The 15714-nt window shown below is 46.3% G+C and overlaps 1 protein-coding gene across 1 annotated transcript; it reads left to right on the forward strand.

The window, feature by feature from the left end:
- The first annotated feature begins 918 nt into the window (after positions 1–918).
- LOC121879894 (uncharacterized protein C11orf24 homolog) lies at positions 919–13974 on the forward strand. Its single transcript, XM_042386678.1, has 3 exons — positions 919–1055; positions 13125–13445; positions 13674–13974. Exons 1-3 carry the CDS (start codon positions 919–921, stop codon positions 13972–13974), a joined length of 759 nt encoding a protein of 252 aa, XP_042242612.1.
- The last annotated feature ends 1740 nt before the right edge of the window (positions 13975–15714 follow it).

A 15714-nucleotide genomic window follows, 5' to 3' on the forward strand; every position in this document is an offset into this window, starting at 1 on the left:
GTCGGTCTCCAAAGCCGAGGCCAATTTGGTGTAGCCGACAATACCGTCCGCTAATGTTATCATAATGGAGCAAATGGCCGCGCCTGCCGACTTCTGGCTACGGTAATCCTTGTAGCTCCTGGCAGGCCGTCCTGGCCCACCATCACTACTTATTCATAAGCTTGGCGCGTTTCCCCCGCTTCGCCCCACTGGAACCAATTTTTGAGGGGCACGCTGGATGTGATTACGATAATGCTAGATGGGGTTGGGGGATAACCGGGGAATTATTCCATACCAAATGAGACGGCATTTGAGGTCATCTTTAAGGATTGGTTATTCGACAGCGAGGTCTGGAATTTCACTTGGATGATCGCAAACCAAGCAGACCCAAGGAGGGGGGTGACACTTTTACTAGACGGCCGGACGACGCTGACAGCACAGGCAATTATATGCGGGACCTTTTTACCGGAGCGCTGACAACCGGAACGTAGCCGACCCCGCCACCCCGCGTCCACACACACACACACAAACACTGGCTCTGACTTGGACATACAACAGTAAACATATCCATCCCTCCAAGATGACTGGTTAATACTTCCACTAAAATAAATGTAATAATAAATAAGTAAATAAAATAATGCTGGTAAAAAACCCAACCAAGTGTCAAAATATAATATCCTTGTTAATGAAGCACCAGCGGCGGAGATAACCCAGCAGTTATGGTGACCAAGGCTATATCACACGACCCAACACAACCTGGTGACAGTGATGGTGACAAGAAGACCCAACACAACCTGGTGAGATGGTGACAAGAGGACTCAAACACAACCTGGTGACAATGATGGTGACAAGAGGACCCAACACAACCTGGTGACAAGAGGACAACACAACCTGGTGAGTGATGGTGACAAGAGGACCCAACACAACCTGGTGACAGTGATGGGAGGAGACCCAACACAACCTGGTGACAGTGATGGTGACAAGAAGACCCAACACAACCTGGTGACAGATGAGGACAAGAAGACCCAACACAACCTGGTGACAGTGACGGTGACAAGAAGACCCAACACAACCTGGTGACAATGATGTTGACAAGAAGACCCAACACAACCTGGTGACAATGATGTTGACAAGAAGACCCAATACAACCTGGTGACAATGATGTTGACAAGAAGACCCAATACAACCTGGTGACAGTGATGGTGACAAGAGACCCAACACAACCTGGTGACAATGATGTTGACAAGAAGACCCAATACAACCTGGTGACAATGATGGTGACAAGAAGACCCAATACAACCTGGTGACAATGATGGTGACAAGAGGACCCAATACAACCTGGTGACAGTGATGGTGACAAGAAGACCCAACACAACCTGGTATGACAGTGACGGTGACAAGAAGACCTAACACAACCTGATGACAATGATGTTGACAAGAAGACCCAACACAACCTGGTGACAGTGATGGTGACAAGAAGACCAATACAACCTGGTGACAATGATGTTGACAAGAAGACCCAATACAACCTGGTGACAGTGATGTGACAAGAAGACCCAACACAACCTGGTGACAATGATGTTGACAAGAAGACCCAATACAACCTGGTGACAATGATGGTGACAAGAGGACCCAACACAACCTGGTGACAATGATGTTGACAAGAGACTAATACAACCTGGTGACATGTGTTGAAAAGAAGACCCAATACAACCTGGTGACAGTGATGGTGACAAGAAGACCAACACAACCTGGGTGATAGTGATGGTGACAAGAGGACCCAACACAACCTGGTGACAGTGATGGTGACAAGACCCACACAACCTGGTGACAATGATGGGACAAGAAGACCCAATACAACCTGGTGACAATGATGGTGACAAGAAGACCTAACACAACCTGGTGACAATGATGGTGACAAGAAGACCCAACACAACCTGGGATAGGATGGTGACAAGAAGACCCAACACAACCGTGACAATGATGGTGAAGAGGACAACAACCTGGTGACAGGATGGGACAAGACGACCCAACACAACCTGGTGACAGTGATGGTGACAAGACGACCCAACACAACCTGGTGACAGTGATGGTGACAAGAAGACCCAACACAACCTGGTGACAGTGATGGTGACAAGAAGACCCAACACAACCTGTGAGACAGATGGTGACAAGACGACCTAACACAACCTGGTGACAGTGATGGTGACAAGACGACCCAACACAACCTGGTGATAAGAGAGACAAGAAGACCCAACACAACCTGGTGACAGTGATGGTGACAAGAAGACCCAACACAACCTGGTGACAATGATGGTGACAAGAGGACCCAATAAACCTGGTGACATGAGGGGGACAAGAAGACCCAATACAACCTGGTGACAGTGATGGTGACAAGAAGACCCAACACAACCTGGTGACAGTGATGGTGACAGAAGACCCAACACAACCTGATGACAATGATGTTGACAAGAAGACCCAACACAACCTGGTGACAGTGATGGTGACAAGAAGACCCAACACAACCTGGTGACAGTGATGGTGACAAGAAGACCCAACACAACCTGGTGACAGTGACGGTGACACTACTTACGATGCGTCCTCTGGGTTGACGGACCATATATATGCTGTAGTGTGTTACACGCTCACAACAACTTTCGTTTGCAACAAGAGAAAGCAAAATCAAAATTAAAATAACGTATTTAAAATAATAAATGAGCCAGTATGTGCCCTAAGAGGTGAGGCAGACTGAGATTTTCTTCACTAACTGTAATAACCAACAGCGGTGTGTTCTCCAGGGTGACGACCACCGTAACACACACACAACAAAGGTCATTAATCTGTTACAGTGGCTGGTCGGTGCTGGCGAGCCAATCAGCTTCACACTCCACACTAGTTAGTATTCATAGAGCTGATTGATGCAACTGAAAATGTATATTATATTGGCATTGGCGGCAAGAATGATGAATACACCCACACTACTTCCCAACACTTGTTCATAATAATTACTAAACACAACATTCCTACAACACAACATTCCTACAACACAACATTCCCACAACACAACATTCCTACAACACAACATTCCCACAACACAACATTCCTACAACACAACATTCCTACAACACAACATTCCCACAACACAACATTCCCACAACACAACATTCCTACAACACATCATTCCCACAACACAACATTCCCACAACACAACATTCCCAAAACACAACATTCCTACAACACATCATTCCCACAACACAACATTCCCAAAACACAACATTCCTACAACACATCATTCCCCACAACACAACATTCCTACAACACATCATTCCCACAACACAACATTTCTACAACACAACATTCCTACAACACAACATTCCTACAACACATCATTCCCACAACACAACATTCCCACAACACAACATTCCTACAACACAACATTCCCACAACACAACATTCCCACAACACAACATTTCCACAACACAACATTCCCACAACAAACATTCCTACAACACAACATTCCCACAACACAACATTTCCTACAACACAACATTCCCACAACACAACATTCTATAACAACATTCCCACAACAAACATTCCTACAACACAACATTCCTACACACAACATTACAACCATTCCCCTACACAACATTCCTACACAACATTCCCACAACACAACATTCCTACAACACAACATTCCTACAACACAACATTCTACAACACAACATTCCCACAACACAACATTCCTAACACAACATTCCTACAACACAACATTCACAACACAACATTCCCACAACACAACATTCCCACAACACAACATTCCTACAACACAACATTCCTACACAACATTCACAACACCTTATTCCTACAACACAACATTCCCACAACACATTCTACAACACAACATTCCCACAACACAACATTCCTACAACACATCATTCCCACAACACAACATTCCCCAACACAACATTCCCACAAAACACAACATTCCTACAACACATCATTCCCACAACACAACATTCCCAAAACACAACATTCTACAACACATCATTCCTAACACAACATTCCTACAACACATCATTCCCACAACACAACATTTCCTACAACACAACATTCCTACAACACAACATTCCTACAACACAACATTTCCTACAACACATCATTCCACAACACAACATTCCCAACACAACATTCCTACAACACAACATTCCTACAACAAACATTCCACAACACAACATTCCTACAACACAACATTCTACAACACAACATTCCTACAACACACCATTCCTACAACACAACATTCCTACAACATTAACATTCCTACAACACAACATTCCTACAACACAACATTCCTACAACACAACATTCCTACAACACAACATTCCTACAACACAACATTCCTACAACACAACATTCCTACAACACAACATTTCTTGAATACCTGTATGTAGATATGTCATGAAAAAGTGGGAGTGTAGGTGTGTGAGGAGCAGTAGTGGTGGGTGTGTGAGGGGCAGTAGTGGTGAGTGTGTGAGGGGCAGTAGTGGCGAGTGAGTGAGGAGCAGTAGTGGTGTGTGTGTGTGTGTAGCCAGGACCAACACGCCGGGACACAGGCTACTGAGGGAGGTGTCACACGCTGACATGTTGTTTGTCCGTCGTCAGTGATGCGAGGCCGACCTGACGTTGATCTGCTCGTACACCTTCCTTTGGTGACAACTGGGCGCCTCCCTCCTGCTGCTGGGCCGTGCTAAATGGTGCTGTGTACTGCTGGGCCGTGCTAAATGGTGCTGTGTGGTGTATTTGTGGTGCTAGGTGATTGGGTAGGTACAGTGGTGCTGGGTGACTAGGTGGTGTATAGTGGTGCTAGGTGCTGGTGTGTGTATAATGGTGCTAGGTGATGCTGGGTATGTGTATAGTGGTGCTAGGTGATGCTGGGTGTGTGTGTAAACGTGCTAGGTGATGCTGGGTGTGTATAGTGGTGCTAGGTGATGCTGGGTGTGTGTATAGTGGTGCTAGGTGATGCTGGGTGGTGTATAGTGGTGCTGGTGGGTTGTATAGTGGTGCTAGGTGATGCTGGGTGGTGTATAGTGGTGCTAGGTGATGCTGGTGTGTGTGTATAGTGGTGCTAGGTGATGCTGGGTGTGTGAGTGGTGCTAGGTGATGCTGGGTATGTGTATAGTGGTGCTAGGTGATGCTGGGTGTGTGTATAGTGTGGTGCTAGGTGATGCTGGGTGGTGATAGTGGTGCTAGGTGATGCTGGGTGTGTGTATAGTGGTGCTGGGTGACTGGTGTGTATAGTGTGGGTATCGGTGTGTGTATAGTGGCTGTGATGCTGGTATAGTGGTGCTAGGTGATGCTGGTGGTGCATAGTGGTGCTGGTGATGCTGGGTGTGTGTATAGTGGTGCTAGGTGATGCTGGGTGTGTGTATAGTGGTGCTAGGTGATGCTGGGTGTGTGTATAGTGGTGCTAGGTGATGCTGGTGTGTGTATAGTGGTGCTGGGTGATGCTGAGTGTGTGTATAGTGGTGCTAGGTGATGCTGGGTGGTGTATAGTGGTGCTAGGTGATGGTGTGATAGTGGTGCTGGTGAGCTGGTGGTGTATAGTGGTGCTAGGTGATGCTGGGTGTGTGTATAGTGGTGCTAGGTGATGCTGGGTGGTGTATAGTACTAGGAAACAGCGCTATCAATCAGTCTCCTAGTGCCACGATGCCACATTAGTAGTGCCACGGTGCCATATGAACAAGGAAGGCACGGAAGGGCGTGACATCATACCTGGAGGCTACTGTACAACACCTTCCTGAAATTACCTAACACACGTGGACTGTGAGGGAGGGAGGGAGGGAATAAGGAAGAGAGGGATGGAGGGAGGGAGAGGTGTTGGGAAGGAGGGAGAGAGTTTGGGAAGGTGGGAGGGAGGGAGGGTGGGGGGGGGAGGAAGGGAGGGAATTGAAATTTTTATTTTGCCGTGGACAGTAGCTAGTTAAATGTGTACCCCTTACTCATCCTGTGAGCGGTAGCGCAAAAAGGATTACAGAGTAGAGGTCACAAAGGCTGTTTATCTGACCCCAGTGATTTTGATATGACAATGAATGTTACAAAATATTTCCAGTCCATTGTTTGTTTATTTCGGTACACAGAATTTTGATTAGGAACTAGATGCAAAGTGTGGATACAGCCTTAGTATATCGGCTATCTTGCCATTAGAGATGAAGTGTTGTGCCATTTCACACAGTGTGCTTGAACCTGTCCCTAAAAGGTTCTATCTTCACACAGTCGAGGATATACTGCCAGAGTGTGTGGCCATATGTCTGGCCACACACTTGACATTTAGTTTTGCTTACATCTGCTTGAGGAACATACTGCCAAAGGTACTTATATCCTAACCTTAGTCTAGCGGTTACAACATCTTGTAATCTAGTGATCTTGTTACTTGCTCCATATACATGTTTCACTTGATACATCTCATCATGGTAAACAATGGATCGACTAGTGCCTGTTTGCACTTGTCTGCTGGCTTCAAATTCATCAGCAAGTTCTTTTCTGATTACAGTTTTTAAGGTTCTGTTTGACAGTCCCAGATTGTACTCATCATTGTCATTGTTGGACGCGAGTTTAGCTAAGGCATCAACTCTATCATGCTTGTGTCTGGCTTCAGAGACAAGTTGGTGACAATCTGAGTTTAGGGTATCAAGAGCAAGTAGTGAGAATAAGGAGCCCGTGATGATGAGACTGTCAGTGTCTTCAACAAGTTTCAGGGCTGTGAGTATGGCAAATAGTTCATTTTGTTGAGTGGATGACCAGTTACTAATTCTAGCTCCTTTGTCTATTACATTACCGTTAGGCTGAGTCACAATGGCAGCACTTCCAGCCCTCCCACACACGGTGTTAAGAGAGCCATCACTGATGATGGTTTGTGTGATGTTATTACCAGTCTGCAGGTTATGTATGTGGTCAAGAGGAGGGAGGGAACAGTACCACATATTGTCGGGAAATTTGGGATAAATTACATCACATCGTCACTCGAGCATTTGTTATAGAAACAGGGTAGGAGGACAGACAGACAGACAGACAGACACACACACACACACACACTTGCGTCTTGAAGATTTACAACAAGAACACAAAATGGTAGGTAGGAGAGGAAATGTGTGCTCGAACGCAGGGGTAACTTGCTCACCTTTATCTTCTGTGGTCTTGGGGGGACCAATCACAGGGCCTGCCATTGTGACTCTGGCGCCAGGATTACCCTCATTACCCACCACTTCGAGGAATTGGTTTGAAAGTCCCCAACAATTGGCAGCCGTCATAAACATAACTGAATTGTTTAACTGGCGATTATCTCCTGAGTAGTCACCAGCTGCCAGACCAATCACGTATCGTTCTTTTGTTGGTGTTGACACAGACGGGGTACACTAGGAGAACATGACAGCTCATTGGTCGAGGACTGAATAAGGTAATCATTGAACCTGACAGACTTACAGGAAACTGTTTGTGTTGAAGATCATCACCTCCAACACTGCCCTTCTCACCAAGCTCACTCACTGTTGGAGACATTACTTTTATCACACACACACACAAACAAACACACACACATACACACACACACGCGCGCACGATGGCGACGAATTCTACTGTAGAGTAGAAACTGTTGACGAGAGAGAGAGGGACGCGGCCAACAACAAAAGACCGCAGCAACGAATACTGACGAAGACAGACAACACCAGCACCCCAGGACGTGCGTGCTGCTCCTCGCCAGACCTCACTACCCAAATGACCAAGACAAGTTTCAGGTGCAAATTGTAGTACTGTCGGACGAGAAGGAGTGGTATAACACAGGCTGTTAGGGGCGACGAGTCAGTGACGCAGCGGCAACAACCCGACCTTAAGGTGCTGGGGGCGAGGGATCATCATCATCCGGGTCTTCAATTGCTGAGAAAAGAGTCAGGAAACGAAAATGACATTTGTGAATGACTCTCCTGGTAAAAAACTGTGTCGGGGACCATTGAAGTGAAGGGAGGTGAGAAAGACATGATCGATGCAATTCAGCTGTTAAACATGACCATGAACACGACAGGAACATGACACCCTTCCCGGTTAGGGTGTAATGAGGGCGTGTAAGTGTGGGGTGCTGTTGTTCCCGCCCGCCCGCCCTGCCTCACATTACCACTCACAATCTTACGTTTTCATTTCTGATTTTTTTCTCTTAAGACTCGAGCAAAACAGAAATTGTGGGCAGTGAACTCTGTGTCACCAGCAGTTGGCATCCAACACGGGCCAACAGCCATCTTAGAGAGCAAACAACATCGTCAATTGGAGTCTAAAATCATTACTGTATTTAGAACTAAACAAAGCGAGTTAAAGTTGAGGGCAGCAGTCATTCCCAGCTGGCAACGATGCCTAAAATTATGCCATCATTCACTCCTCGTCCCGTTTTTTACGCCGCCCGCACTTCATGACATGTGTTAATGCCCCTGCTGCCGCCTTCCCCCACCACCTTCACTATTTATAAGCCAACACCTCCTGCCTTTCACCACGGACGACCTATTTTACTCTCACTACTCCTCTAATTCTCAATGTTCAGCGTGGCCGTGCTCGCACAGCCTGCCAGAAGAGCAGGTAAATAAGTGTTAATATGCGGTGCCGGCACTTGGAGGGCCATCTAATATGTGAGTGTTTGCCGCCCCGCCGCCTCCACCGCATGCCGGCAAATTAACGCGCGAAACAGACGACGTACGAGGCGCGCATCTGGGTCCTTTTTTATTTTTTCCCAACTGGTGTAAGATGCAGCTAAATCTACATGTGGTTAACAGGATGGTGAAGGAGTTATGGTTGTAAATTAGGCCGCACGTCACCGCCTGTGTAAGACTGGCCTCGTTAAACTGTAGATGATAAAACCAAATAGTAACCCTGATTCATGGCGCAACCCGGGAAAAAGTCGGGTAATTAATTGGCTGCTGTCTCTGGTGTTCACGTCTGCCGCCTCGACTCGGGTAATATATTCTGCCGTACATTACTTCCTTATATTATATATTGACGATGTCGACAACTATTACGATTTGTGTTGACATTTACAAAAAAGTTCTTGGCTGGGGGAGTTGTGTGTTGTGTCGTGTGGTGTTGTGTGGTGTTGTGTGGTGTTGTAAGGTGTTGTGAGGTGTTGTGTGGTGTTGTGAGGTGTTGTGTGGTGTTGTGTGGGGTTGTGAGGTGTTGTGTGGTGTTGTGTGGGGTTGTGTGGGGTTGTGAGGTGTTGTGAGGTGTTGCGAGGTGTTGTGTGGTGTTGTGAGATGTTGTGTGGTGTTGTGTGGTGTGGTGACATGATTATTAGTTTTGAAGGTGAGGCAGGTACATCATCCAGGTAATTGATACTGAGGGAAACCAGGTGGTGAAAATCTGACACAGTTAGGGTGGGGTGAGGGGGTGTGGGGGTGATGGGGGTGTGGGGGTGTGGGGTGCGGGTAGGGGTGTGGGTAGGGGTGTGAAGTAAGTGTAGGGGTGCGAGGGTAAAGGGGGCGTGGCTGAGGAGGTGTAGACACACATGTGCAAGCCACCCCCTCACAGCTGCTGCCGGCGGGTCTTCCTCACACTCACCACTTCAGGACAAGAAGCCTGCCAGGCCTTAACAGGAACTTCCTCAACAGCTCAAGTGTAGACGTGGGTACTGTGCCTGACCCCGCCGCCTCACACAGCTGGAGCCACTCAACTATCTCTCTCTTTCTCTCAGCTACGACACAACACAGTCACTCAGCTGGACTATGGCGTCGCGTACATTATGACAACACACCAAACGGCTCAAGATAATGAAGGAACACAGAGTACTGTACACTGATAAATATCTCCCCAAAACCTTATTTTTCATGTATTCTAACGTCCAAGGTATTTTAATGTTGCCACTGTAGGTAGGGAGGGGGCGGGGCATGTTTGGGTCTTTATGGGGGCAGCCGGGCAGAGTGTTGGGGCACAGCGGTGAGGCGGGAGGGAGGGCATGTTTGGAGTCTTTATGGGGCAGCCAGGCAGAGTGTTGGGGCTGTGAGGCAGGAGGGAGGGCATGTTTACATAGGGCAGCCAGGCAGAGTGTTGGGGCACAGCGGTGGGCGGAGGAGGGCATGTTTGGGTGTTTATGGGGGCAGCCAGGCAGTGTTGGGGCTTCGCGGTGAGGCAGGAGAGGGGGCATGTTTGGGTCTTTATGGGGGCAGCTGGGCAGTGTTGAGGCTTTGTGGGGGCGGAGGGAGGGCATGTTTGGGTCTTTGTGGGGCAGCCGGGCAGAGTGTTGGGGCACAGCGGTGAGGCGGGAGGGGGAGGGGCATGTTTGGGTCTTTATGGGGGCAGCCGGGCAGAGTGTTGGGGCACAGCGGGAGGGGGCGGGGAGGCTAGTAAGGGGTCACAGGTGTAACTAAAATCTTGTATGTAAAGAAAATAGAATAAACCTTACATACGGACACAGTTGTAAAAAGTACCAGACTTTGTCAGTATGAGTCGTGTTACATTGACAAAAATGTTACCCAAGTAGAAGTAAAAGTATCCAAAGTTCAATGTACTCAAGTAGACGTAAAAAGTATCTCATTCATAAAGTACTCAAGTACTGAAAGTAAAAAGTGACAAAAATTTATTAATCGTCTTAAATAATAAAATAAATCCACAGTAAATTAAAAAAAATCTAGTTACCTGAAGATAAAAAGAAAATACAAAGTATTACATATGTTTATTATGCAAATCTTTCTATTGAGATTAATCAATAACTGATTCTCGAAATTATGGCTCTCCAATGAGGATCTTTTAAGTCCAACATGACTAAACAGACGCTCACAAGCACCAGGTGTAGGTAGTAGGTTGTAAAGCTTGAGAGATAAGTCACATAATGTCAGGAAAGGCCTCAGTAGCTTCTTTCCATCCCCTGAGCATGCCAAGTAGCTATCAAGCTCCTCCAGTTGACGAGTTTGTGGATGACTGTTGCCTCCGTAGCACCGAATAAGGAAATGACAGAAAGGGCGTCATGGGCGCTTAAACTCCGTGTTCGTCGCTTGGGTAAATACTGTAGATGAAACGATATGAAAGAACACATGTGATTGGTCCAGATGTGAAGGAACGCTTGTGATTGGTTAGCTTCCAAGTTTGTCCTGTGATTGGATATTTAATGCTATTGTTTGGGGCATGTAACGATTAACGATTTTTTTTCAATTTTATTAGGGTAAAAGTATTAGAATCCATATTAAGTAAAAATAAAACTACCGTAAAATTTGAGAACTTTTAAAAAAAAGTAAATGCCCAAAAATATTACTTGAATACAGTACTCAAGTACATTTATTTAGTTACTTTCTAACTCTACATACTGACCACCACAATATCCCTCCCCTACACACACCCACCTGACGTCCGCGGTGAACTGGAAAACAAGCGTAACATCAGCGTTATGTCGTGACGCCGCAAGCGAGCACACGAGTGTTTTAGTTCTGCTTAAACCTGGCGTGACCACACTCAGGCTCGCACCCTGTAATACAGTCTTCTGCCCGCCCCCCCTCCGCCACTGCTGTGCTCTTATGACCGACGCGCGCGCTGCAGTTTGTTACTGTAACACTTCACTGAGCTCTGTAACAATTCACTGAGCTCTGTAACACTTCACTGTGCTCTGTAACACTTCACTGAGCTCTGTAGTACTTCACCGAGCTCTGTAACAATTCACTGAGCTCTGTAACACTTCACTGTGCTCTGTAACACTTCACTGAGCTCTGTAGCACTTCACCGAGCTCTGTAACAATTCACTGAGCTCTGTAACACTTCACTGTGCTCTGTAACACTTCACTGAGCTCTGTAACACTTCACCGAGCTCTGTAACACTTCAGTGAGCTCTATAACACTTCACCGAGCTCTGTAACACTTCACTGAGCTCTGTAACACTTCACTGAGTTCTGTAAATTAATTTCTACTGAGCTCTGTAACACTTCACCGAGATCTGTAACACTTCACTGAGCTCTATAGCACTTCATTGTGCTCTGTAACACTTCACTGTGCTCTGTAACACTTCACCGAGATCTGTAACACTTCACTGAGCTCTGTAACACTTCACCGAGCTCTGTAACACTTCAGTGAGCTCTATAACACTTCACCGAGCTCTGTAACACTTCACTGAGCTCTGTAACACTTCACTGAACTCTGTAGCACTTCATTGTGCTCTGTAACACTTCACTGAGCTCTGTAACAATTCACTGAGCTCTGTAACACTTCGCTGAACTCTGTAACACTTCACCGAGCTCTGTAACACTTCACTGAGCTCTATAACACTTCACTGAGCACTGTAACACTTCAACGAGCTCTGTAACACTTCACTGAGCTCTGTAACACTTCACTGAGCTCTGTAATACTTCACTGTGCTCTGTAACACTTCACTGTGCTCTGTAACACTTCACTGAGCTCTGTAACACTTCTCTCTGCTCTGTAGCACTTCTCTCTGCTCTGTAACACTTCACTCTGCTCTGAAGTGTGAAATAAATAAGGAAATAAAAACTGAACTGAATACAGAAACAATTTGGATGGAATTAATCGACGGTAGGGAAAAATAATCACAGGAGTAATATATAGACATCCCAATCTTGATAGAGTTAATGAGCGACTTATCTGGGATGAAATGCAAAGGGCAACCAGACATAGCTAAGTCTGTATAGTAGGGGACTTTACCTTTAGTCAAATAGATTGGATCGACCTTACGGGTAACTCGGAATCAGTGGATTTTCTTGAAACAGTTCAGGACTGTTTCCTAAGTCAACATATAACCGAACTCACCCGGGGTAATAATATACTAGATTTAGTTCTGAAAAACAGAAAACCCCATTAGTAATGTCGATGTAGGGAACGAACTAGATACGGCGATCTAAAAGACGTGAGATTCAAAGTAGAACTTAATGTCAGTTGCAAGGAATATTCCACTAAAGTCCCAGATTTCAGAAGGGAAAACTTTGATAGATTGAAAAAACAGCTGAGAGATAGGGTATCACGTTTGGGGATGGATTACATGACCTCACACAGTGTACCAACAGAGGGCGACCTCACTTTACCTGGAGACCTGACAACGGTAACCTCACAAAATATGACTGCTGAGGGCGACCTGACCACGAGATCTAAGCCGCCGTGAACAGTGTAACAGCCGCCGTCAACAGTGTAACAGCCGCTGTCAACAGTGTAACAGCCGCCGTCGACAGTGTAACAGCCGCTGTCAACAGTGTAACAGCCGCCGTCAACAGTGTAACAGCCGCCGTCAACAGTGTAACAGCCGCCGTCAACAGTGTAACAGCCGCTGTCAACAGTGTAACAGCCGCCGTCAACAGTGTAACAGCCGCGTCACAGTGTAACAGCCGCGTCAACAGTCTTAACAGCCGTCAACAGTGTAACAGCCGCCGTCAACAGTGTAACAGCCGCCGTCAACAGTGTAACAGCCGCGTCAACAGTGTAACAGCCGCCGTCGACAGTGTAACAACAGTGTAACAACAGCCACCGTCAACAGTGTAACAGCCGCCGTCAACAGTGTAACAGCCGCCGTCAACAGTGTAACAGCCGCCGTCAACAGTGTAACAGCCGCCGTCAACAGTGTAACAGGCCAACATAACAGCGCCGTCCACAGTGTAACAGTGTAACAGCCGCCGTCAACAGTGTAACAGCCGCCGTCAACAGGTGTAACAGCTGTCAACAGTAACAGCCGCCGTCAACAGTGTAACAGATACCGTCAACAGTGTAACAGCCGCCGTCAACAGTGTAACAGCCGCCGTCACCGTCAACAGTGTAACAGCCGCCGTCAACAGTGTAACAGCCGCCGTCAACAATATAACAGCTACCGTCAACAGTGTAACAGCCGCCGTCAACAGTGTAACAGCCGCCGTCACCAATATAACAGATACCGTCAACAGTGTAACAGCCGCCGTCAACAGTGTAACAGCCGCCGTCACCAATATAACAGATACCGTCAACAGTGTAACAGCCGCCGTCACCATGCAATTACCCAGATTGTTATAAGACCAATGAGGGTTATAACAACAGCCCCGCCAGCGGTTGTGTCTCCAAAAGTATGATGCAGTTTATGCGGCCAAAATCCATCACTTTGTAACACAACATAGTGTACAGTATCCCGGAAGATGACGTATTAAATGTTTGAGGTGTCCGGTGTACCCAAGACTCAACGTGGTGTTATAAGATAAACCTATGAGGCGGGCGGCCCCTTGTCTCACTTCCTCCACCATCATTCCCCTTGTTCACTCCTTATTATCCAATTGACCCGCCTGTATTGTAGTTGTTCCCTTGGCCACCATCCCTAGTGGCGCTGTTGGTCACTGCATGGCACTCCATAACATAAGAACATAAGAACATAAAAACGGAGGAAACTGCATCGGGCCTATTGGCCCATACTGGGCATTTACACCCAACCCCTATTGCTCATATAATCATCCAACCTATGTTTGAAGCTATCCAGCGCATTCGAGTTAATGATGATGTTTGGTAACTTGTTCCACTCATCCACTACTCTGTTTCCTAACCAATGTTTACCTATTTCGCGCCTAAATCTAAATTTGTCTAATTTAAAACCATTGTTACGAGTTCGTTCCTGGTTGGATAGTTTGAGTACCTTTGTAATGTCCCCTTTGTTTAGCCCTGACTTCCACTTATACACCTCTATCATGTCGCCCCTCGCTCTACGTCTCTCGAGGGAGTGCAAATTAAGATGCTTTAACCTGTCTCTGTACTCAAGGTTCCTAATGCCCGGTATTAGTCTTGTCATTCTCCTCTGGATTCTTTCCAAGGATTTTATATCCATTCTGTAGTACGGGGGCCAGAATTGAACTGCGTAATCCAGGTGAGGTCTCACAAGCGCAAGATACAGTTTTAAGATGACCTCGTTAGTCTTGTAACTAACACTCCTTTGTATGAGCCCAAGTACTTTATTAGCCTTGTTTCGAACAAATACACATTGTTTACTTGGCTTAAGATTCCTGCTAAACATTACTCCTAAATCTTTCTCGCAGTCGGATTTCTCAATAACATCGTTGTTCATCTGGTATCTGGTTTCCCTGTTTACATCTCCTATACTGAGTACTTTACATTTGTCCACATTGAATCTCATCTGCTATTTTTCAGACCATTCGAAAAATTTCTTTACATCTTCCTGTAGTTTTGCGGAGTCCTCGTCAGATTTAATTACACGTCCTATTTTAGTGTCATCAGCAAATTTACTTATGTTGCTGTCTATGCCGATATCTATGTCGTTTATGTATATAATAAATAATAATGGTCCAAGTACTGAGCCTTGGGGAACTCCACTAATGACGTTGTTCCAATGGGATTTAGTGCCGTTAATGCTCACTCACTGTTTCCTGTCCTGTAACCACGCCCAAATCCAATAAGACGAATCAGGCTCTCATTTGGCTTCACCACGTCTATTTGTTGTTATACATTGGGCATTATTACTTTCACCGTCAGCTCCTTCACCACCACCGTCAGCTCCCTCGCCACCACCTTCAGCTCCCTCGCCACCACCTTCAACTCTTACAGCCTCGGATAAAACCAAGTGATGTTTCACTTTTTTGTTGGATTCACCAGTTTAGGGGCGAGAGACGTAGAGTGAGGGGAGATATGAGCGAGGTGTATAAATGGAAGTCAGGGCTAAACAAAGGGAACATTACAAAGGTACTCAAACTATCAACCAGGAGCGAATTCGTAACAATGGTTTTAAATTAGACAAATTTAGATTTAGGCGGGAAA

The sequence above is a fragment of the Homarus americanus genome, unplaced genomic scaffold, assembly GCF_018991925.1.
Source record: "Homarus americanus isolate GMGI-L3 unplaced genomic scaffold, GMGI_Hamer_2.0 scaffold45388, whole genome shotgun sequence".
Lineage (NCBI taxonomy): Eukaryota > Metazoa > Arthropoda > Malacostraca > Decapoda > Nephropidae > Homarus > Homarus americanus.

What these genes read in the sequence shown, in the direction of transcription:
- LOC121879894 (XM_042386678.1), top strand. Translation starts at nt 919, where the DNA reads ATGGGAGGAGACCCAACACAACCTGGTGACAGTGATGGTGACAAGAAG. An exon ending in AGAAGACCCAACACAACCTG is followed by an intron (nt 1,056 to 13,124) that starts GTGACAATGATG and finishes CGCCGTCAACAG; the next exon opens with TGTAACAGCCGCTGTCAACA. An exon ending in GTCGACAGTGTAACAACAGT is followed by an intron (nt 13,446 to 13,673) that starts GTAACAACAGCC and finishes CGCCGTCAACAG; the next exon opens with TGTAACAGATACCGTCAACA.